At 44.1% G+C, this 24,906-nt stretch overlaps 2 protein-coding genes across 6 annotated transcripts; both read right to left on the reverse strand.

Moving 5' to 3' along the window:
- Window positions 1-14,330: 14,330 nt before the first annotated feature.
- On the reverse strand, window positions 14,331-16,612 carry LOC122027645 (L-type lectin-domain containing receptor kinase SIT2-like). Its single transcript, XM_042586643.1, has one exon. It carries the CDS (start codon window positions 16,610-16,612, stop codon window positions 14,624-14,626), a length of 1,989 nt encoding a protein of 662 aa, XP_042442577.1. The 3' UTR covers window positions 14,331-14,623.
- A 407-nt stretch (window positions 16,613-17,019) lies between these two features.
- LOC122027654 (uncharacterized CRM domain-containing protein At3g25440, chloroplastic-like) lies at window positions 17,020-23,048 on the reverse strand. Of its 5 annotated transcripts, none has more exons than XM_042586651.1 (5): window positions 22,833-23,048; window positions 22,671-22,769; window positions 21,297-21,618; window positions 17,877-18,284; window positions 17,020-17,764 (listed from the first exon to the last, which is right to left on the reverse strand). In XM_042586651.1, the coding sequence occupies exons 1-5, from the start codon at window positions 22,925-22,927 to the stop codon at window positions 17,234-17,236; spliced, it is 1,455 nt and encodes a 484-aa protein (XP_042442585.1). In that variant the 5' UTR covers window positions 22,928-23,048; the 3' UTR covers window positions 17,020-17,233. The 5 variants fall into 5 exon arrangements, with proteins under 5 accessions (XP_042442585.1, XP_042442590.1, XP_042442613.1 ...); XM_042586679.1 differs by lacking the exon at window positions 22,833-23,048 and having other exon boundaries at window positions 17,028-17,764; window positions 21,297-21,500; window positions 21,577-21,618; XM_042586670.1 differs by lacking the exon at window positions 22,833-23,048 and having other exon boundaries at window positions 17,028-17,764; window positions 21,297-21,493; window positions 21,577-21,618; window positions 22,671-22,767.
- Window positions 23,049-24,906: the final 1,858 nt, after the last annotated feature.

Consider the following 24,906-nt stretch of genomic DNA (forward strand, 5'->3'; position numbering starts at 1 on the left):
ATAATTTGCCGTATTTATTGCTTCAGCCCAAAATTGATAACTTAACTTATATTCGTTTAACATTGTCCTAGCGGCTTCTTGTAGTGTTCTATTTTTTCGTTCTACTAGTCCATTTTGTTGGAGGGTTCTAGGACATGAAAATTCATGTTGGTATCCATTTATTTTACAAAATTCGGTAAACCTATGATTTTCAAATTCTCCCCCGTGATCACTTCTTATTCTTTTAATTTTAGTATCTTTTTCATTTTCCGTCAATTTGCAAAAATTACTAAATATTTCGTAGGTTTCATCTTTTGTTTTTAGGAATTTTACCCATGTGTACCTAGAGTAGTCGTCAATTATTACTAAGCAATATTGGTTCTTACTTAGTGACTTGGCTCCATGTGAGTCAAATAGGTCAATATGAAGGAGCTCGAGTATGGTGTTGGTTCTTTCTAGATTGGTTGATTTGTGGATTGACTTGGTTTGTTTCCCTTTTTGACACGCATCACAGATTGAGTTTTCAATGAATTTTAATTTGGGCAAACCTCTAACTAGACCATTGTGACTCATTTTTGAAATGAGTCTGGTGTGAGTGTGACCCAGCCTTCTGTGCCACAGTTGAGTTTCCTCTTGATGTGCCAATAGACACTTTATTGAGGATAATGATAAGTCAATTGTGTAGATGTTATTCTTTCTAAGTCCCTTAAGCCTAATTTCAGGGTTTTCGATGTTTTTAACTAAACATCCAGATTTGTCAAAATTGACTAGATATCCGCTGTCACATAATTGACTTATACTTAGTAAATTAAAATTAAAATTTTCAACCAATAAGACATTTCGAATAATGAAATCGGAACTAAGTTCAATATTACCTTTTCCGATTACTTTAAGTTTACCGTCGTTGCCGAATGCAACTGATCCTAACTTCTTGTACTTGAGTTTAGTAAACTTCAATCTATCTCCAGTCATATGTCTAGAGCATCCACTATCCAACATCCATTGTTCCAATTCAGCGGAGTCTGGCCCTTCGGAAACGGATGTGGATCCGTGGCTTTGCTCGGAGTCGGCTTCTGATTCGCTCTCGGTCTCGACGATCTGGTCCCGGGCCATCAGTGCGAGTAGACTTGTTTGATCAAGTTCATCATCGTTGTCCTCCAAAGAAGATTCATCCCATGTTGCCTTCAGGGCCTTCTTCCTTCTTTGCTTTTTGGCCTCCTTTTGGTTGGGACAGTTGGCCTTGATATGCCCCTTCTGGTTGCACCCGAAACATGTGACTTCGAATTTTACCTTTGAATTCGATTGGGCCTCCTTAGATTGAACTGCCAGATCTTTCTTGTTGAAGCCCTTCTTCTTCTTGTAGAGCTTCTTTACAAGATTCACAAGTTCGCTGGTCAGTTCATCTTCTGTATCTTCTGAATCGGCTACGTCTTCTGATTCCGATTCAATTTTTTGCCGTCCTCTTGATTCCCGTGTTCGACTCGTACCTGCAATCAAAGAAATACCTTTCTCGGATGGCTGTGCATTAGTTTGTTCATGGAGTTCAAATTCACTAAATAGTTCGTCTAATTTTAAGGAAGATAAATCCTTAGAGACTTTGTAGGCATCTACCATTGATGCCCATAATGTACTCCTAGGAAATGAATTAAGAGAATACCTTATTATATCTCTGTTTTCTGTCTTCTGCCCGATTCCATGAAGAGAATTCAGGATATCTTGAATTCGAGCATGTAAAGAACTTGCCGTCTCGCCTTCCTGCATTTTCAAATTGTATAGTTTATTAAGTAACAAATCACGCTTACTTACTTTGGTTTCCGAGGTGCCCTCGTGAAGTTCGATCAGTTTCTCCCATAGTTCCTTTGCGGAGGAGAATGGACCGACTCTGTTGAGCTCTTCTTTGGTAAGACCGCACTGGATGGTGCAGGTGGCTTTGGCGTCGGCTTCCACTTTTTTGATAAATGCTGGCTCCCAGTTCTCACAGGATGTAGGCTTACCGTCTGTACCAGTTGGTAGTTGCAGTCCTGTTTTGACGATCATCCAGGTGTCGAACTGGATCTTCAGATATATCTCCATTCGCCCCTTCCAATATCCGAAGTCTTCTTCGGAAAATAGTGGGGGACGAACGGTGCTATATCCTTCTTGTTGGGCCATTTAGATTTACAAAAACAGAAACAACAAGATTTATTCCAAGACTGAGTCTTGGATTAGTAGTGCGGGAGGAAGAAAAAAATAACAGGCTCAAGTGGTATTGACCAACTTTGAGCAGAAAATCGATTCGTGAAAAGAAATTAGAATATAGCTATGAGGCTAGATTCTAATTGACCAAAAAAAATTTAAATACCACGTGAAACTTGTTTTGAACAGTGGTTACACTGATTCAAAACGACCCCGCTCTGATACCAATTGTTGGATCGAGACTGCGCTAGAGGGGGGTGAATAGCGCTCGTGGCTATTTCGTTTTTCGAGTTCGTAAATCGTACGAGAAACTATCAGAGTAATAAGCAGCGGAATAAAACAATCAACCACAGAGACACAGGGAATTACTTCGTTCGGAGCCTAAGGCGACTCCTACTCGAAGACCCGCGATCCTTGATCGCTTCCGGTGGGCAACAACTATAATCTCGATAAGAATTACAAGCTTCTTACAAAGAAAGTATTATAATAAAGTTATACCGACAACTTAAAGAAGAGGAAAGCGGAGCTCCGGGTTGTCGGAATGTTGTAGCAGCACTTCGGAATGATTTTGTTAGCAGCACGTTGAAGAAAGAAAGCCTCAAACTTAATACCTTGAAGTGCTGGTCGAAACCCCCTTATAAAGGGTGTTCAAGGCGCCTCTATGCTGCCTGGTCTTCCGCGTGGATCAAAACTGACCTGGTCGAATTTCATCTATTCAAGGCGCCTTATAGCCCTCTCAAGGCGCCTTCCAAGGCACCTTCTGCCTGCTTCAAGGTGCCTCCAGTGGTGCTTCGAAGCCAGCTCAGCTTTTGCACCCGAGACGCCTCCAAGCTCCATGGAGGCGCCTCGGACACTGTTCATCCGAGGCTTTAGGTTGCTCCTTTGCACCTGCAAGATACGTTAGTCCCAAACACTATCCTGCAGCACAAAGTTAGCACAATAAACATGATAAATGAAGTATAGACAGTCTCCGAACTGTCCGAGTCTGACTTCGGATTTCCAATCAGAAACCCTAGGTCGACCCGACGCCTATTGTTCCCTCTACGGGGAACGCGTCCTCACCTACTCCACTCAGGAGATTTACCTGTTACCAGTCGATCCTCCAGATCGACTGGACTTTTGCTCAGCACTCGATGCTTCCGGACTTTCTGCTGGACATCCGCTTCCCGGCTAGTCCAGTCTTTCACCTGGTTCGCGACACCAGGACTTTCCACCTAGGGTTACCACCCCCTAGGACTTTTGCCTGAAGCCATCGACCTGCCAAGACTTTCCGCATAGGGTTACCACCCCCTATGACCTAGGGTTACCGCCCCCTAGGGTTTTCCCTTTGCCTAACCGCAGCTAGGACTTTCCTGAAATCCTCAAGTAGACTTGTTAGACTACAAAACATCTTAACTTTGAATTCTTTGCCGTTATCAAAACACGAGTTCGATCGTCGGATGCTTCCCGCACCAACAGTTACATCTACTACCGGACTCCCAGTCGGTCAAACAGAAGAAAAGGAACTTCTCAGCCGACCAGAACAAAATAATCAGAGCTGAGGTGGACCAGCTCAGGAAAGCAGGCCACGTCCGAGAGGTGTAGTTCCCATCCTGGCTCTCCAATGTAGTCTTAGTGAAGAAGCCCAACAATAAGTGGAGAGTATGTATAGATTTCAGAGATCTAAATCGAGCTAGTCCCAAGGATTGCTATCCCCTGCCCCGGATTGACCAGATGGTGGACTCAACTGCCGATTGTGAGAGGATCTGCATGTTGGATGCGCATCAGGGGTATCATCAGATCCCCTTAGCGGCGGAAGATCAAGAAAAGGTTAGCTTCATTACAGCTGACGATACTTTCTGCTACACTATCATGCCCTTTGGTCTCAGAAATGCAGGAGCCACTTATCAGAGAATGATGGATAAGATCTTCCGGGAGCAGATCGGGCGCAACGTGGAGGTTTATTTGGACGATATACTCATTAAGTCCCCTTTAGCGGTGAATTTGATCATGGATGTAGAAGAAACCTGCGGGACTCTCCGACAATACGGGCTGAAGCTAAACCCATTGAAATGTTTGTTCGGAGCTAAAGGAGGAAAGTTCTTGGGATATCTGGTGACTGAGCGAGGAATAGAAGCCAATCCAGAAAAGGTTTGGGCACTATGGGATATGCAAGTTCCTCAGAATTTAAAGGAAACACAAAAGCTGGTAGGCCGAATAGCAGCCCTATCAAGGTTCATTTCCAGATCTGCCGATCGAGCTGCTCCTTTCTTCAAAGTGCTTAGGAAGGCCTCCAAGTTTCAGTGGGACGAAGAATGTACCCAAGCTTTTGAGGAACTGAAGAAATATTTGGAGGCTCTGCCATCATATTCAAACCGATTGTCGGAGAACCACTGTGGGTTTACTTGTCTGGTACCCCTGAGGTTGTGGGAGCTGTGCTTGTTAAAGAACAGGATAATGTACAATGGCCAATGTATTTCTTCAGCCATCTATTGAAAGGGGTCGAGTCTCGATATATGATCCTGGAAAAGTTGATTTATGGATTGGTTCTTATGGCTCAGCGGTTAAGACCGTATTTCCTGGTGCACCCTATCACGGTCTTGACTAATAGTACCATGGGAAGAGCTCTAATTAATGTAGAAATAGTAGATCGGCTTATCAAGTGGGCAACAGAGCTAGGAGAATACGACATACAATACCAGATACGCACAGCCATGAAAGTGCAGGCCTTGGCAGATTTTTTAACAGAAATTCATCAGACTAACTCTGAGGAAACTTGAAAAATCTACGTAGATGGGTCAACAACTCACAAAGGAAGTGGGGTCGGGATTCTCTTGATATCTCCTCAAGGATATATATTGCAGTTGGTTGTTCGGCTTAATTTCAGAGCCACTAACAACGAGACAGAATATGAGGCTTTGTTGGCAAGGCTGCAGGCAGCCCGACACGTAGGGGCTACCCGGGTAATCATTTACTCAGATTCCCAGTTAGTAACTCAACAAGTGGTCGGCAACTTTGTGGTAAATTGTGATAAGTTACAAGTATACCGGGAAGCATATGAGAAAATGAAGGAAGGATTTGTGGAAGTTACAGTGACTAAGATCCCCAGGGCAGAGAACAAGAAAGCGGATGAGTTGGCAAAGATGGCCAGTTCCCTAACTACATGGGTGTTGGATAGATCAATAGCGCAAACCTTCCTTATAGCCCAGATAGATTTGCAGAATAATAGGGAAGTACCCATTGATTGGCGGCCACCCCTGATTAGTTATCTTCTGCAGGGTACCTTATCGGCTGACCCAGAGGAATCACGGCTGGTTAGGAAACAAGCTCACGCATATGTCATGATAGGGGACTAACTATACAAGAGGTCCTTCTTTAGACCATTACTCAAATGTCTGGGTATGGAGGAGGTGGATCAAGCCTTACGAGAAATACATCTGGCATGCTGTGGTAGTCATGTGGGAGGTCGGATATTAGCTCGCAGTGTACTCCTGGCCGGATATTTCTGGCCCACTTTACAGAGGGATGCTCAGATGTTGGTAAACACCTGCCTGTCATGCCAAAAACATCAGAATCTGACACACCAACCAACTGCGCTGTTGAGAACATCTATAGTCTCGTGTCCCTTTGATCAGTGGGGCATGGATATTGTAAGACCATTTCCAATGACCCCAGGTCAGAAGCGTTTCTTACTGGTAGCGGTGGATTATTTCTCCAAGTGGGTGGAAGCAGAGGCCCTGGCTAGAATTACAAAGGGAGCTGTCATTCAGTTTTTATGGAAGAACATTCTATGCAGGTTCGACATGCCCCATAAGCTGGTATCAGACAACGGCAGACAATTTCAGGGCCAGAAAATCCAGGCCTGGTGTAAAGGGTTCGGCATAACCCAGGCTTTCACATCAGTGGCTTATCCCTAAAGCAATGGACAAACTGAAGTAGTTAACCGGGAGATTGTTAGAGGGCTCAAGGTCAAGTTAGATCACGTAGGGGGCGATTGGGTGGAAGAATTACCGAGCATCCTATGGGCCTACCGTACAACGCCTAGAGAAAGCACATGCTTGACACCCTTTCATCTGGTATACGGTAATGAAGTAGTGGTACCTATAGAGGTTGGGGTGCCGTTTGTTAGAAGGATACTGTATGATGAGGGAAATACCAAGCGACGATTAGCAGAACTGGATCTCATCAGCGAAATACATGAATGGATAGCAGCCAGATTGGAGGCTTATCGACAAAGGATAAGGTAGAATTACAATAGAAGAGTGATTCCTTGGTTCTTTGGGGAAGGAGACCTGGTTTGGAAGCAAGTGAAACCCATAGGAGACGTGGCCAAGTTAGCACCACAGTGGGAAGGGCCCTACAAGGTCATCAAGAAATAGGTGTCCGGAGCTCACTATTTACAAGATGGCCAGGGCAGGAAGTTAGATCGGCCTTGGAGTGCTAACTACCTGCGACCTTACCGAGTTTAGATAATTTTATAAAGTGGATGAAGCTGGGTTGTAGAGTGTCGGCCAGACTAGGTGGTGAACGTTAGTAAGAGGATACGTCTGATCGGGAATTGTATATCCTAGCATCTCTTTCAGTAGACTATAAGACATTTCAGCAAATTAAAACTTAAAGTGCAAATGGTTATGTAAGAAGTAAAGTGTTTCGCATGATATCATTAAGTCACATTATGCATAGGCAGTCAGTACTAATCATTTGAAAGGAGCAAAAGTATCGTTCGGAATCTCTTTGAGGATCCGGTTATGATCCAGAAACTCGGCGGGAGGAGCGGATTTCAGGTAACCTTGTTCATATAGTTGTCTTAGAGCCCCAGCCGCACCATAGATAACAGCCGTGGAAAAACGTTGTCCCGCTTGAGCGCAAAACTCTGGAGAGCGTAAGTACAATTCGCGGCTCTGCTTGTAGCGGTTGTTTTCCCCTTCTCTGTAGACCGTCAAGGCTGTGGACACTTCCTCTGTAGTAGTACGACCCTGAGATAGTTCAGCCCGGACGCCCAGAAGTTCTACTACTTGAGACGCTAGTTGCGCCGCCTGGGACTCTAATCTTTTGTTCTGCTCTTGTACTAGGACCTCTTTGGAATGTAGCTCCTGTGTTAACTGGTCCGTGGCCCGTTGATACACCAGAGCTTGTTGATCTAAGTGTTGCTGGTGCACAGTATCAATCTGGCTCTTTTCTTCTTGAAGGCCTTTAAGCTCATGGTTGGCCTGCACCAGGGATAATTCTAGGCAGGCGTTCTTTCTGGTCAGGTCCTTTATCTCATCTCTCAAGGCATAACTAGCCTTCGTGGGATCATTCAACTGGAGCTCCAAATCTGTTACCTTGTCCCGCAACATCTTATTCTGGTGATGAATGACATGAAAGGATTGATTTATTATCAGGGACTCAGCACAAGCCTGAAACGAAAAGGAAGTTAATAAGAGTAGGAGAGGTAGTAAGTATTGAAATAACTAAAGCTTACCCTGGTATATAGCTCTGAAAATCTATCCATCTGGGCGGGTGGAGGCAAGAGTTCCATCTGATTCATACATTCCACCCATAAAGTAGCCAAATGACCTTTCATTGTCAAGATGTTGGTGGGAACATCTTGCCTTGACCTTAATCCAGCCTCAGAGGGGGTGGTGGTACGACAATAATAATAAGTAGGCGGTGGTGGTTGTGAAGGCCCAGCAGCTGAGCCAGAGGGAGCTGAAGGGGACGTACGAGAAGGCCCCGGTGGTGAGGTGGCTGGTGAAAGGCGATGTGATGGGCCGGCTCCTGTGCTCCTGGGCTATTGAGAAGTTGAAGGTTGAGATAGTGGAATCCCGGCAGGAACATCGAGTGGATCATGAGGAGCATCTGACGGGCCCGGGATAGGAGTGGGGGAGACAACAAAAGGCGAGGGATGAGGAGTAGGGGAAGGGCTCGAAGCTTGGCCAGGATTGGTGGTTCTGCGGCGAGATTTGTGAGCCAGAGGCTGATCGTCAGAATCAGAATCTTCGGAGGGCGATCGGGTCCGGTGCCGAGAAGAAGAGGGTGTATCTCGACTCAAGCGGTCAGTTTCAGAACGTGCACAACGAGACGCCTGAGATGTTTCTCTGAAGGTAGGGCTGGCATAAGTTACATTGGTTGATCTTCGACCATGGTTGCGACCCGGGCCAGAAGTCAGTCGGGAAGGAATAGCCGGTCGGGGATGAATAGAGGTGGCAGGCCGGGACGTAGGCGAGGCCCTGGGATGAGCAGAGGAGGCTGGCCGGGCAATAGATGAGGCCCTGGGATGAACAGAGGAGGTAGGCCGAGAAGTAGACGAGGCCCTCGGAGGACGACTGGGTCGGGGGATTATAGAGGCATTTATCTCGACCTGGGTGGAAGTCGAGTAGGGGAGTGACCTCCTCTCTAGGATGACTCAACCTCGTCGCATTATCTCCATGTCACTTAAAGGAAGAGGTTGGACCTCTGAGGCACGGGTTAAAGTATTAGCTGCATAAGCCAAAGTAGGGGTGTCAATTACGGTAAGTAGAGAAAAATGCGTAAAGTCATAGAAGAATCAAAAGAGAAGCTTACCCAGGGAGTGGGGTGTTTCAGAAGTAAGGTGGCTCAGTCTGAAATAGGACAACAATTCCTCAGATAATAATAGCGTCAAGTTTAGTTGCCATCCTGCCAATCGAGAGGAAGCCTCTATATAGAAGGTCTCAAGGTAGAACTCTTCTAATTGCGGGGTTGGGGGAAGCAGCGGTTGCCATTGCAAAGGCCATTCCACCTCATGAGGAAATCGAATGAAGAAGAATTTGCTCTTCCAGTTCGCTTCAGAAGGCGGAAGGGGTGAGAAAAAAGCAGTTCGAATGCGTGGCTAGAAATAGAATAAGCCTTCTTCTTGCCGGCGAAAGACGAAGAAACAGTGGAACAGGGGGCAGACCAAGATAGCTCACATACTCCACAGAGTATTACAAATCCGCAGAGGAGCCTTACAGAATTAGGCGTTAGTTGGCCCATGGGAATTTTGAAGTAGCGGCACACATCAGAAAAGAAGGGGTGAGGAGGAAGACGAAGACCGACAGTGAATTGCTCTTTGAAAAAGGTGCAGTAGCCGGTGGGAGGAGCAAAAAATTGGTGCATTCCAGTTGGGATAATTACATGAGTGTTGGCAGCGACTCCGTAGTTATATCGCAGATTATCCAGGTCTAATTCATTGAAGGTGGACGAACCAGGAAAATACATTGCCGCAAGAGAAGACAGATAAGAGGAAGATGCCATGTGGAAAGAAACTGATGGGGAAAAAATCAAGCAAGGAGCTATCGACGGAAGAAGAAAGGCTTAAGTGCGGTTACGGATTCAGGATGGAAGAAAGTGAAAGCTGGGAAAAGTTTGGAGGCAGAAGCAAGGGGAGAGTATTTATAGCCGTTGGGCGAAAGGGCAATTTAGTCAGTTATCATCCATCGGTCCACAAAAATTGGCGAGAGCAAAAAAGGCCGATGGATCGTCTTAGAAAACAGTGCCCAAGGGTATATCTAGAAAAGCATCAGTGCGAAGTACGAGGAGACAGACTTCGGGAAAAGGCGTGACAGTTATAAGTGTCCCATGAACTCCTAACCCTCACTTTCTCGCTCTGGTTTTGTCTTATGCCAGACTAAGGAAGGACGGTGGAGAAAGCAGACCAGGGTGGCTGGCTGAGCCAGGGTGGTAAGCGGGGAAAGGAGAATGAAACCAGGTCAGGGTAAGGAATTGAGCCCCGACCGTGACCGGTTAAAGCCTAAACAAGAAGGTCGAAGTACACATTCATATAGCCATAGTTCCTACTGGTCTGGAAAGGCGCATAGACATTGTTGAGAGATTAACAAGCCGAGGGAAGGTCAAAAACAGGCAGTCATATCATGAAAGGGTTAAGCAGTCCTAGATAGTAATAAGTTTGAAAATACAAGTAAACAATATCGACAAAAATTTTATAGCTCCATTTCTACATCAAGGTTCGGCATCAGCTGAGGGTGCTGGGAGGAGAAAGAGGTCGTCGTTGTCCTTGAAGGAAGGATAAGACCCTGCAGGAAGTTCGCGCATCAGGTGATTAGTGTCCAAGAAATTCTCCGAAGGTGCAGAGTGGAGTAGGCCTTGCTCAAACAGTTGACGAGCCCCGCCGGCCACACCATAACATAACAAAAGGTTCATCAAACCTCCCATCTTCCTCAAGAAGAAAGGAGATGTGACGTAGGATATCCTGTACACTCTAAGACGACCGGCCTCACCTGCCTGGTAATCCACTAGCTCTGCCTTGGTCTTCTCAGCATCGGCTCGGATCAGAGCCAAATCTTTTTGACCCTGGGAAGCATTCTCCTGGGCCCTCAGAAGATCGGCTTGTAGTGATTTGATCGTGGCTTGGCTAGCATCCCATTTACTTTGAATAGCTTGTTCCCGGTCGGTTGTCCCAGACTCTCGCCCCAGTGCGAGTTATAAGTGAGCACGACTCTCACGCCCAACGACCTTCCTGGTCGACTGTCCCAGACTCTCGCCCCAATGCGAGTTATAAGTGAACTAAGCTCTCACGCCCAACGACCTTCCCGGTCGGCTGTCCCAGACTCTTGCCCCAGTCCTAGTTATAAGTGAGCACGGCTCTCACGTCCAACGACCTTCCCGGTCGGCGGTCCCAGACTCTCGCCCCAGTGCGAGTTATAAGTGAGCACGACTCTCACGCCCAACGACTTTCTCGGTCGACTGTCCCAGACTCTCGCCCCAGTGCAAGTTATAAGTGAGCATGACTCTCACGCCCAACGACCTTCCCGGTCGGCTATCCCAAACTCTTGCTCTAGTGCAAGTTATAAGTGAGCACGGCTCTCACGCCCAAGGACCTTCCCGGTCGACTGTCCCAGACTCTCGCGCCGGTGCGAGTTATAAGTGAGCACGACTCTCACGCCAACGACTTTCCCAGTCGGCAGTCCCAGACTCTCACCTCAGTGCGAGTTATAAGTGAACTAAGCTCTCAAGCCCAATGACCTTCTCGGTCGGCTGCCCCAGACTCTCGCCCCAGTGCGAGTTATAAGTGAGCACGACTCTCATGCCCAACGACCTTCCCGGTCGGCTGTCCCAGACTCTCGCCCCAGTGCGAGTTATAAGTGAGTACGACTCTCACGCCCAACGACCTTCTCGGTCGGCTGTCCCAGACTCTCGCCTCAGTGCGAGTTATAAGTGAGCATGACTCTCACACCCAACGACCTTCCCGGTATCCCAGACTCTCGCCCCAGTGCGAGTTATAAGTGAGCTAAGCTCTCACGCCCAACGCCTTTTCCGGTCGGTATTCCTTACATGCACCATGGTAAAATACAACAAAGCATACTCCCGCGCGCGACTAGCATATTCTCAGGCGTCTTGACTTCCCAGCCCTTATGGTGAGAAGTAAGAAGAAGGTCGGGTAAGTAAGTTATCCTTATTATTTTTACTAGAGATATTAGAAAAACATAGGTAATGCAAAAGTAAGGCGGCATAGATCTGCACCATAATAAACGAAATCCAGGAAACATGTTTTCTTTCATAAAAAAAAAATGAACATTTATCAGGGGCTTCAATTGCTACCAGACCTAGACGCATGATCCTTTCCCTCTAAACGAGCCCTTGCTCGAGCCAACTCTTTTTGGACATGTTCAAGGGTATTCTGCAGTTGGTCGACGGTCTCATCCTTTATCCGACTCTCCTCTTTCAGCAAGGCCTCTTTGTCCTCGTGTTTCATCTTTAGATATAGAATATGATGGATCTGACTCTGGAAGTCCGCTTGCTCCTTCATCTTGAGAGCTATCTCGGCCCGAGTTCTATATTTGGCGACCTGCCAGAGCTCTTCCATTTCCCTACGGAGGGAGGTTTGAAGATCCCTGGTTAGTGTCATGTCACGCAAAGCTTTTTCTTTAAGGGCCAGCTGGCAACGTAAAGAAGATAGCTCGGTGGGCTCCATGAGCTAGAGGAGGATAGCCGGGAAAAAGAAAAGATAGAAGTATGTGTGGCAGTGGAAGGGGGCACGAACCTTTTTATAAGGAGGAAGAAGGTGAAGGGATTCCTCGAAACTTGAGTTGACGCTTGGAGAACAGTGTGACACTTATAGGAAAAAGGTATGCGCGGAAATCGAAGAATCAATATACACGTATCAACAATTCCGCTTATCTACTGGGAAGCCGAGAAATTCTAAAGGAGATAGAGGGAAGCAGGTCAGCAGGAGATGCGAAAACCAGGTCAGATAACAAAGGGACTTGGGTCTAGTCAGTCGGACTAGAGCCTCTTTCGACTAGACTTGAGGGGGAGACTTGTGATACGGTCCATGAGAAGGGGGCAGACGGCTGACGTGGCCAAAAGTCAAGCCCATGGGATGGTCATAAGTCCGGCCCCCGTGGAGGTCAGAAGTCAAGCTTGCATGGCAGTGGTCAGAGCTTCAGCTGACGGGGCAGTCAAAGGTCAAGATTACAGGTGGGACAAGATCCAACCTCAGTGATAATTAGGGGGCGGACCCACAGGCTGGGTATGAATAAAGGTTGGGCCCACAGGCTAGGTAAGGGCACGGAAGGAAAGGTTTCTGATGCAGAACAGACCAAGTGTTAAAGCGTACAGGTCGGGATTGTGTCTACCAAGGATACAGGTCGGGACCTCTAGCCTTGCGGCGTAAGATATACGGACAAGCGTACAGGTCGAGATTGTGCCTACCAAGGATACAGGTCGGGACCTCTAGCCTTGCGGCGCAAGATACATGGACAAACATACAGGTCGGGATTGTGCCTATCAAGGATACAGGTCGGGACCTCTAGCCTTGCGGCGCAAGATACATGGACAAGCGTACAGGTCGGGATTGTGCCTACCAAGGATACAGGCCGGGACCTCTAGTCTTGCGGTGCAAGATACATGGACAAGCGTACAGGTCAGGATTGTGCCTACCAAGGATACAGGTCGGGACTTCTAGCCTTGTGGCGCAAGATACACGGATAAGCGTATAGGTCGGGATTGTGCCTACCAAGGATACAAGTCGGGACCTCTAGCCTTGCGGCGCAAGATACACGGACAAGCGTACAGGTCGGGTTTGTGCCTACCAACGATATAGGTCGGGACCTCTAGCCTTGCGGCGCAAGAACATGGACAAGCGTACAGGTCGGGATTGTGCCTACCAAGGATACAGGTCGGGACCTCTAGCCTTGCGGGGCAAGATACATGGACAAGCGTACAGGTCGGGATTGTGCCTACCAAGGATATAGGTCGGGACTTCTAGCCTTACGACGCAAGATACACGGATAAGCGTACAGGTCGGGATTGTGCCTTCCAAGGATACAGGTCGGGACCCCTAGCCTTGCTGCGCAAGATACATGGACAAGCGTACAGATCGGGATTGTGCCTACCAAGGATACAGGTCGGGACTCAAGATAAGCGAAAGCAGACCGATGCATACAGGTCGGGATCATTAAATATGAAGAGCCAATACAAGAGCAATGGAATAAGGAGGTCAGACGCTACACGACAAGCATGTCAAAGAATCGTAACCACCTGTCAGAGAATAATCACTACCTGTCATAGAATATGCTAATGGTTGGGGGCTCACAACACTCTGATTCTTTCCTAGACCTATAGGAAGAAGCCACATGTTATCCAACGCTAGACAAAGGCTGACATCCGACATTCCTTGACACCTGTCAGATTCCAGAAGCATCTGTTACAGTATAAAAAGGGATGCTTTGTCCCTTACGCAGGTACGCTCACTCGTCCTTTCTTACCAGTTTTTTACTTTTTCTACTTTTTCTGTTTCTTCTGGAAAAAAAGTACTTGATTTAAGCGTTGGAGGGTCTGATCCGGGGACTTTTTTCTTAGTTTTTGGCCTCTAATGTGAGGAGGGCTCGTCTGAGTGTGCGCAGGATCAGTAACTTCGTCATCCCCGTCATCAGCCACTCGTGGAAGCTTTTCGGCGGGTTGTCAGGTCATCTAGGAGGCCCAACGACTTTCCGTCAACACCGGCGGCACCGCGACCGTCTTTATCTGATTCAGCTTCCGGACGAGATCAATGTATTTTGTATTTTGTATGATTCTAATTTTAATAGCATAATACATTTACCTATCCAAAAAAAGAAATATTCGACATCAACATTATAAAAAGGGTCCGTAAACGTGGACAGAGCTGTGCGAGAACCCTTCCTCCATGTTTCGGTGATTCCTCTATAAACTTTCTCCTTTCCATTGAAGCTACAGCGAAGCTTTCGCAACTCCAGTCAACACAATTTTCAGCTCTCGCAGGATCAAGTCGCTTAAGGAGAATATGTTTTCAAGCACATAATTCTTGATGTTAGTGGAGCACAAGTGCTACTGATCGCCCATTCGTTGTAGTTGTGAAATAATAGCTTTGTTGCACGACTATTTATAAAGAGATTAGTAGTTCATTTGCCAATTTGTACATGCTGAACCAAAGTGGACATAGTAAATCACTGACTGTGGCAACAATCAATCCAAATATTTAACTTGATATCCTAATCTTCAAATTCCAGTCATCGGAAATTCTCTCCTCTTATTCACCTGAAACATACACACTGGACGCAGTCGCTGTCGCCGTCGGCGACATCAGGTAATCGTCAAATCCGTCGTTATGAAGCAGCTCAAGAAGACTGAAGCTCATGTACGTCGGCGACAGCTCCGGCAGTGGCTCCTCCCCTTCCAGATACCGCATCGTCTGCCTCATGCTCGGCCTCGCCGCCGGCAACGGGTGCGAGCACAGCAGTCCGACCTTCAGCAACAGCTCCACCTCCTCGGTCTCGTAATCCTCCTCCCCCATCCTCGCGTCCCTCGTCGCCGTAATCGACCCCGTTCTCCAGTTCTCCACAACCCAATCCACCAGCACCACCTGCTCCCCCATCGAGGAGCTCAGCGGCCGCCGGCCACAAACGACCTCCAGCACGAACGTCCCGAACGCAAACACGTCGGTCGCGGTCGAGGACTTCCCGGTCCGAGCGAGCTCCGGCGCAAGGTACCCCATGGTCCCGACCACGTTGGTGGATGTCAGATCAGCGCCGTGATCGTACAATCTTGCAAGGCCGAAATCTCCCAACCTCGCATTGAATTCCTCGTCGAGCAGCACGTTGCTGGCCTTGATGTCTCTGTGGATGACGACCTGCTCCCAATCTTGGTGGAGGTAGAGAAGCCCCGCCGCCACGCCTTTGATGATCTTAAACCGCGCCGCCCAGCTCAGCACCGGCTTGCCGGAATCATGGAGGAACTTGTCGAGGCTACCGTTGCGCATGTAGTCGTAGACGAGGAGGAGCTCACGTTTCCGGCGGCAGTACCCTAGCAAGGGCACCAAATTCCGGTGGCGGAGCCGGCCGAGACTCACCACCTCTGCGACGAACTCCCTCATCCCCTGTCTCGACTCATGGGACACTCTTTTCACGGCGATCTCCGTTCTAGAGCTCGGAAGAACGCCCTTGTAGACCCTACCGAAGCCGCCGATCCCAAGCAGCTCCTTGTCCCGGAAACCTCTCGTCGCTCTGTGCAAATCCTTGTAGGAGAACCGATGGGAGCTGTAATCCATCTCCCACTGCTCTAGTTCCTCTGCGTACTTCATCTTCCTCCTCACGAACAACAGAGCAACGGTAATTGCCACAAGAACAAAGATAGCAGAAGCTAAAGGCAGCAAGACATACAAGAGCTTCGATCGGTTACTCGATTTCGTGCGAGGGAGCGACGGCAGCAAGGAGAAGTTCAGAGCTTGAGCCGTGCCGTTGATGCTGAAGCTCCAGCCCAGAATGTAATGAGACGTCAAGTAAGACCCGGAGGAAGAGGCGAAGCCGACGAACATGGAATCCATCAGAACTCCGGCGAGATCAATTTTGGTAGATAACAGAGGCTTCTTTGGCTTGGCTATCGACGCCGGAGCCAAGGTGACATCAACTCGCCTCTCCCTGCCGTCGTAGTCAACCCAAACTTGCATTACTTGACCGCTCCAGAGGGTTAAGTTGTGGAAAGGTTGGCCGTTGTCGGGATAGTACCCGGCGGGGCTGGAGTTGCTGGACCTCAGGCCGTTGATGTCGACTCCGACATGGTTTTCATTGATGTCCCGGAACTCCGGGTTGAGGATGGTGTCGAGCTCGACGGCGAAGAGATGGTTGGAGGAGTTGCCATTGCTGCTGAGATTGGAGAGGCCCAGGTATTGGCTTCCGATGGCTCTGGAGAAGTCCTCGGTGGGGGAGATGACGAAGGCGATACCGTGGCCGCTGAGATTGGGGTCGACGGAGATGATGCCGAAGGCAAAGGTGGTGGAGAAGGAGAAGACGGAGCCATCAGAGGGATTCCTGAAGTTGAACTTGGATGGGTGGAAGGCGTGGCCGGTGATCTCCTTGGTCATGTTGTTGAGCATCAGGAGACCAGTCGTAGTTATCGTTGCGAAGCCTTCGAGCGTAAGGTTTACACCTCGGAAGCCATTGAAGAGGAAACCATCAAAGGAAGTAGCAATGGTTTGGAGGAGGAGGAAGAGGAGAAGGAAGAGACAAGTCTTGAGGAGCATTGCTTGGCACAATACTAGTCTTCGAGAGTAAGGTTTACACCTCGGAAGCCATTGAAGAGGAAACCATCAAAGGAAGCAGCAATGATTTGCAGAAGGAGGAAGAAGAGGAGGAGAAGCAGGAAGAGCGAGTTTTGAGGAGCATTGCTTGGCACAATACTAGTCTATTGGAAGTCTACTATTCAATGTTTTCAGGTTTTGCCTGGAAGGAGCAAAGTGGTCGACTTTGAATTCAAAATCTTTGACAAGTCTTCAAGGTTAAGATTCCTCTAGGATGGAAAAAGACTCCATGGAAATATAATTACATTTTTTTTATCTAAATATCCAATTCCTTACCCGGCCAATTATTTTAGAAGACTCCTAATCAGATTCCTGCAGAAATCAAAAGAGAAGTTAGTGAAGCTGGGAATTCTCAGTGTGTATGCCGGAATAAAAGGAGTGGATGAATATTCTTAGTATCCAAACGAGCTCTTCAACTTTCAATTTTTGCCTGGACTGAGTGCCCAAATGGAACAAGAGTCCATGAATTACATCACAAAAGTTCAGTTAGAAGTCGACCTCATGGATAAGAATCTAGTGTTACTTTACCAATGTCGGCCATGGAAGCCATGTGGCTTAAAATTGTCATCTTCTTTTCTTCAATAAGGCACTGGCTCTAAGGAAAATCTTATCGACCTCATCCAAGTCACCTAATTTCACTTCTTTGGTAGATAAGTTAGCTCTCTTTGAGGCAGCAGCAATTTGGCGTAGATGCTCCTCAAAGTCCTCTGGCTCTTTACCCATGTTAGATGGAAATTTTTCTAGTGCGTCTAGATACAGCGGACGCTCTGATTGTTCAGTCTCCGCTTCAGAATCTGTCTCAAATATATCTGAAAGGTCCTCTGATTCTGACCATGAACTCGATGCAACCAGTGCATCATCGTCAATGGGCTCGTGCCTAGCTTCTTCCACCTCAAGCTCCTTTAAGCTTTTCATATTACTACATGGAGCTATTTTGTTTTCTACAACATTTGAAGTTGCTCCCTCAATGGCTATGTTTATACTTTCTCCCTCTCTTTTCATCCGCTCGTGTAGGTCCTCTAGGTCTTGATGAAGCTTAGGAATGAACCTCCTGACTGCATGTAAGCCATCTCGGTATTTTGACTTGTCAAGAGCCTGTTAGAAATTAGAATACAGTGAGAAAGAAAAAATTGCAAATGGTGCTATAGTTATCATATTAGATAAATGGCTTAATAGGATAGCAAAATAAACTTAAGAAAAAGGTGACCTTCTTTCTCGAAAGAGTGACCTTCGGTGACATAATCTCTGTTGGGGGTTGCACATAGTTCTTTCCCCTGTACATGATAATGGTGTTTTCCTCATGTATATCAAGCACAATTCCACCACTTAATCTAGCTAATTCTTCAGCAATCTCACGAACTTCCTCTGGCAAAAATGTCTTCACCACCACCTGCAGTGTCTGATGCTTTTTCCAGTGCAAATGCATGTTCAGAATCACTCCCTGGAAAACACCACGTCTACCAACAGGTACATAATTTTTGCATTTAAGACCCATCTTGAGGAAGTAAAAGTGCTCTTCCGGGGTAAGTATCTCAGGATCATGGGTAGTTTCTGAAGAGGCTGTAGGTTCGATTTTCTTCATTGCCTCAACAAGTCTTTCCTCCTTCCTTTTAGCCTGTGAGAAATGACAATATAGTCACAACTGACAAGAATAAATGGTGTGAGTTTTTTTTTAACCATATTGTTGTATCAAACTCATCCATGAAAAACTAACCAAACAAAATAATGTTGTTTGGAAAGAAGACTCAAAGGATCTTCTCTGACTTCATATCTTTCTCTCTTGTTTCATAAGCTAAACTATGCTAACAAAACTATTGTTTGAGTTAAAGCGTTGGAACCATAATCTTGACTACAACACCCAAAAATCTGTCCAGATATTTGGGCTCAGATACACAGTCCTTAATCCATTAAATGAGACTACATTGCTTATCCAGAACTCTCAAATTACTTTTAGACTGTGTATACTAACAGGGAAAGAGAATATGATATACAGAGATACAAAATGAGAGGAACAGAAAATGGCATTTCTCCCGTAGTGTTCCATGAAGGAAAGAATAAGGACAAGCATATGTTCCATTATAGATTCTTCTTCGGAAGGTCAACCAAAGAGACAGCAAGGAATCATAGTTAGGAGTAGCGATTGAGGCAACAAGGACAGCAATACACGGAGGAGGTTGATGCAAATTGAAAACTAACTTTGATTAGAATTTTGAATTTACAATTGATTTTGATAATTGCTTTTTTCTAAGTGTCAAGGTTTGGTAACTTTTAATTTGGTGTTTAATAAATATCTTTTAGCATGGTTGATTTTATAATTTTCTTTGGATGATTGTTGTTTTTCAGGAAACAAAGAGTTCCACTTTGTATTTGAGAGTTAAATATGTAGATACTAGGAACTTGTAATGGATATGATTATTATAAAGTATACAGTGATACTATAAATTTTCATGTTCTTCCATTTATTAATTCAAATTTCTTCGTTTTATATATCAATTTTATTTGAAGGGGAGCCCTTCCCCAGGACCCCGCATGGCGGGAGCTTCATGCACCGGGCTGCCCTTTTCTATATATCAATTTTATTTGCTAATGTTGAGAGCATATTGATTAGAATGTTTGTTCACTTATCTTGCTAAGTATTAGTTCAATTTTCAAATTGAATAATATGCTAACTTGTTAGTAACTTGTACATCTGTCTTCATATGTATACTTTGCCACAAGTTGTGTTTCTACATATTCATCCACCATATTACCTCTTTCATTCCTAGTGACTATAATTACTACATGGATATCATCTTCTCCCCATGATAAGCTAAAGCATTTTCTCATTTGTTGGAAGGGGCGACCAAAAAGAAAGGAAACAAAGTAAAATCCTCAAAGAACACTCTTTATTTCTTATCCACTAGAAGGGATGTCCACAAAACAAAAACTTTATGGTACACGAAGGACATGAATTAAATGATGCAATCATTGTTCCTTGCACGTTGGAATGCACGATCTAATTAAAGATGCTCACAACTCATGTGGAGTCATGTTGGAATGCTTGATCTAATTAAAGATGCTCACAACTCATGTGGAGTCATGTTCTCCTCAATGGAGAAAGACTGAATCAAATCAGGAATTAATTTTAGCTGGAATTTTGAATTTGCAACTGATTTTGGTAATTATTCTAATTTAGGTATTGAACTTTCATAACTTTTAATACAGTAGGAATTTAATTTGTTAGAGTTTACTGAGTATCTTCTTGCATGGTCAGGGTTCTTTGATTTAGTAATTTCTGTAGGATCATTGTGTTTCTCAATCAATGGTATTTCGTTCCTATATTAGTTGACATTGAATTGGGATTACTTATAAAAGTGGTGTCATGTCTATGTAATATTCTTTGACCATTGAAATTTTCTCTTTGATAATCTTTTTGTGAGAGTTTCCCTTTGCTTTATCAATTTTGTCAAAAGCTATATATGGTTTGATAGTTCAATTTTGGTGTTACTTTTTTAATTTTAATTTTCACCAAATTTAAACAAACCAATTTCAAAGGAACGAACAGAAAGTTTTGTTTCTGCTTTCTTTCCCTAGCCATGTTTCTCTCCTAGGAAACAACTAATTTTATTTCTGCTCCCCTTCCTCTCAAATAAAAGAGAGCCTTAACTAAGTTGAGTTTTACTTGTTTCTCCTCTAACTCTCATATCTTCAATTCTAAATTATAATTAATTAAGTTTATAGAATTTATTCATCTTTGAACATGTCAACCTCATATGCTCTAACATTTTTTATTTTTTGGCGCAACAACTAACTACTCTCCAATAATAGTACTTAATCCTATTTTTTGTTGTAACCTCACAAACTCATCTTAGCAAATTTCATCTCTCACATTAACTTTCTATATAAACTGCACAGCAACTAAACATAACTGTGTTCATAGGCTCATTATGTGACAAAACTAATGAACTAGTTTCTGATAAGGACTAAGCTCCAACAGGAGATCTCCACTATAGCCAAACATGAAATAACAACCATACTTAACCACAAGTAGGCAAGTAGGTTAAGGAAAAAGTGTAGACTCTGTAAAAGTGCAAAAACATTTAATTCAGACAGTATAATTATGCATTAGTAGTTCTGACTTCCAACCTTGCCTAGTGAGATAAGGCTTGGTTATTATTGGTGTTATTGTAGTAGTAGTAGTAGTTCTGACTTCTTTCTAAACATATTGCATATACATATGTGTAGGTGGCCTACTAGTCAAGACATAAGAGGAGTTGAAGAAGTTTCTCCTCTTGCCAATCAACACACAAAATCACAAACTCTCCAAAACATTCCTCGTTTTTGTACTTATCTTAGATTGTGAAAAAATTCTGTTCCAAATTAGCATGATAATTGACAAGCAATAAAAACTCTATGTAGTATGCACCATAAAATCACTCAAAACCAGATCAATATATTCGGAATTATGAAGAATTTGCATTACTTTCACCTCTAGACTATCCAGTCAGTTATATTTGTAATGTTGTGTTAAATCATGAATAATTATATATATACAGGACTAAAACAAGATGAATCATTGAAACTTATGATGTATAAAGATGCTTTTGTACATAATGATGCAAAGATTAAAAAAAAAAAGTGGGAGTACCTTTTTCAACTTGAATAAAATTTTCTCTTCAGCAGTCATTCTTTCATACTCTTTTTTCTTTTTAAACCTAAAATATTTGAGCCACTTTACAACAGCCCTTCTACCTTTTAGTTTTTTCCTCTTTAGTTTTGCACCGCATTGGTCGTTAACAGGTACCTCAGTTTCCATAGCATTTAGAGATTCCACTACATCCTGCCCTGTATTCTTGAGTGGCTGATAGCTATGAACATTACGCAACCCATTGACATTAATGCCAATCAAATAACTGGACACTCCATACCTTGTACTTTGACAATGGACCTTAGAATATTTATTAGAACAACTACAAAGAAACAAAAACATGAAAAACAATGAGTTTCTTGATGCATTTATCAGAAATGCAAATTTCATAGATACAGACGAAGAAGCCAAATAAACAGAAGTCACTATTAGAGGGATTGAGTTAGAAACAACTCTGAAGATTGCAGCCCATATGTTGAAGAGTGACTAATATCTACCCTGTGGGTTTGCATAAACAAAATAAATGATTAATAGGAAAGAATTTTGAAAATAATTCCATGCTGAATAAAATTTGACCATGAATTATATTATCTATGCAAGTTAGATGATCGAGAAGGATAACAATATCTAGGCAAAGATTTCAATACAAGTCTGTCTAGTTTGTTGAATCAGTACAATATAAGTATTGACCAATGCATCATCTGTTAATACAAGATGGTAGCGGTCAATCAGCAATAGAAGGATGAAGGAAGGAGGCTCATCTTTAATGAGTCAGCTCACAGTGTACACTCAAACCATCATCTAATAATGTTTATAAAGTCAGTCTTATATAAAGAGTTCTAATAGACATCTGCAGATTGATGAGTAATTTCATAATTTTCTTATTAGTTGTTGGTGACCATTTTTCCCTTAGTAAACTCTACGTGTGACTACTAAGTTCTTTATCTTCATAACTGAGAGTTTTGCAACTGCTCACATTAACTTAACCTTCATTTCTTAAGGAAATATATTGCTGTGAGGATCCTGCATCATCTCGAGTAAAACTAGGAAAGTTGCATATTATTGGAACAAATGCCATTGACGTTGGTATATTGGACAGCTAGAGCAACTGAGCAAACACGTACAAAAAAAAAAATACAAAGTTCTGTTAAGATGAAGAAATTTAGAAGATTATGCAGGAAAATGAGCAAATGTAGAATAAAAAATCACCTGAAACACACAAAAAAAAAAAAAAAAAAAAAAAGAAGAAGAAGATTTTGTGCAACTACTTGGGGACTTCAAAAGGGCCAAAGATCAAATTCAATAAAAAGATGAAATGTAGTCACTAACCATTTTACTAAAAATCAAAGAAAAAAAAAAGGGGGGCTTCCGTACCTTTCCAAACTTACACTGGGTGTAAGCAGCTGCGGCAAGGAACACGCGCCTCCTTGTATCGTTCCTCGTGGATCAAATTTTTCGAGGAGCCTTCGACACCTTCAGGAAATACGAAATCAGCGAACGAAGTGATCAAAGTGGAGGAAGAATGAATCAATTTACCTGAAAAGAAGTGGAGTGGAGTCGTTAGGGATCTGAGGAGGAGGGCAGCGGAGCAGGAGGCGAGAAAGGTGACATGTTAGCGTGCGGCTAACCATGCGTTGACTGCCACCGTAAGCGGCGCGGGGGGTGTCGGAGGTGACAGTGGCGACGGGCGAGTTGCGATTCACTGGCTGCGCCGCAGCGTCGGCCTGGGACTTGCGGACGACGACACTAACACAGCACTTTAGATCTTAGTGCCTTTGATCTGATCTCAGCAGTAGAGTTATCAACGGCCACGATTAACTCTTCTTAAGGCTCATTAAATTCAATGGGTTTCTAAGAAAATACGGCAATTTACCAAAGGACGCATGTAGAGATCTGAATTTACCAAAAGACGCACGTTATATTAACATTTACCAAAACACGTACCTTTTTAAGTGCATTTCCTATTTTACCCTCATGATAATTTAACTTTTTCTACCGCTTTTTTCCACTATTTTTCTCTCTCTTTGCTTTTTTATATCGGCATGCAGAAAAAAATATGAATAACAATAGTCCCTGAATCTTTTAATAATATTTTAATACATTTGAAAAAGTCAAAAAAAATAATGGACACCATATTTGAAATCCTTGGAACATCAAAAATCCGTAGGAACTAAAATGGATCCAATTGGAGCTCTCTAGGTCCATCAGTGGGTTTCGGTCAAAACCCACTGATGGACCTAGAGAGCTCCGATTGGACTCATTTCAGTTCCTATGGATTTCTGATGTTGCAAGGATTTCAAATATGGTGTCCATTATTTTTTTTTGACTTTTCATAGATGTTAATATATAAAATCAAAGAATCGACAAAAAAATACCACTTTGAGCCTGATATGGACTCATATCAGGCCCACGTTGGGCCTGATATGAGTCCATATCAGGTCCAACGTTGGCCTGATATGGAATGAGCTAATTGTTGGAAAATTATTTCAGGTGTCTAAGAAAATAATGCAAAATGCAAAGAACATATATCCACACAACACACCAACCACAAAAGAAGCCTACTACTACATAATTATCTTTGAAAGGTTCTTCCCACAGGTATAGAATTGTACTACAAACCCAATTATACACTCTCCTAACTATTGTCATGAGCATTGTCGAGATGTTGAATCCATTTATATGTGCAGAACTCTGTAAGGTTGACTGTGCCTGGGGGTCCTAGTATGGATTGAGCAGAGTTAGCTCATTCCATATCAGGCCTAACGTGGGCCTGATATGAGTCCATATCAGGCCAAAAGTGGCCTTTTTTTGCCGATTCTTTGATTTTATAGATTATCATCTATGAAAAGTCAAAAAAAATAATGAACACCATATTTGAAATCCTTGCAACATCAGAAATCCATAGGAACTGAAATGGATCAAATCAGAGTTCTCTAGGTCCATCAGTGAGTTTTGGTCAAAACCCACTGATGGACCTAGAGAGTTCCGATTTGACCCATTTCACTTCCTATGGATTTCTGATGTTGCAAGGATTTCAAATATGGTGTCCATTATTTTTTTTGACTTTTCATAGATGTTAATTTATAAAATCAAAGTATCGGTAAAAAAGACCACTTTGGGCCTGATATGAGTCCATATCAGGCCCACGTTGGGCCTGATATGATTCCATATCAGGCCCAACGTGGGCCTGATATAGAATGAGCTAATTGTTGGAAATTACTTCAGGTGTCTAAGAAAATAATGCAAAATGCAAAGAACATATATCCACACAACACACCAACCACAAAAGAAGCCTACTACTACATAATTATCTTTGAAAGGTTCTTCCCACAGGTATAGAATTGTACTACAAATCCAATTATGGACTCTCCTAACTATTGTCATGAGCATTGCCGAGATGTTGAATCCATTTATATGTGTAGAACTCTGCAAGGTTGACTGTTCCTGGGGGTCGTAGTGTGGATTGAGCAGAGTTAGCTCATTCCATATCAGGCCCACGTTGGGCCTGATATGATTCTATATCAGGCCCACATTGGGCTTGATATGATTCCATATCAGGCCCAACGTGGGTCTGATATGGAATGAGCTAATTGTTGGAAAATTACTTCTG

Source organism: Zingiber officinale, chromosome 1A, assembly GCF_018446385.1.
Source record: "Zingiber officinale cultivar Zhangliang chromosome 1A, Zo_v1.1, whole genome shotgun sequence".
In the NCBI taxonomy this organism is placed as follows: domain Eukaryota; kingdom Viridiplantae; phylum Streptophyta; class Magnoliopsida; order Zingiberales; family Zingiberaceae; genus Zingiber; species Zingiber officinale.

Excerpts from the sequence above, each read along its gene's own strand:
- LOC122027654 (XM_042586651.1), bottom strand. The coding sequence starts at position 22,927 with ATGGTTAGCCGCACGCTAACATGTCACCTTTCTCGCCTCCTGCTCCGC. Across the intron at positions 22,770-22,832 it reads TCCACTCCACTTCTTTTCAG|GTGTCGAAGGCTCCTCGAAA; the intron begins GTAAATTGATTC and ends TATTTCCTGAAG. Across the intron at positions 21,619-22,670 it reads CCCAGTGTAAGTTTGGAAAG|TTGTTCTAATAAATATTCTA; the intron begins GTACGGAAGCCC and ends GTTTCTTTGTAG.
- LOC122027645 (XM_042586643.1), bottom strand. The coding sequence starts at position 16,612 with ATGCTCCTCAAGACTTGTCTCTTCCTTCTCCTCTTCCTCCTCCTCCAA.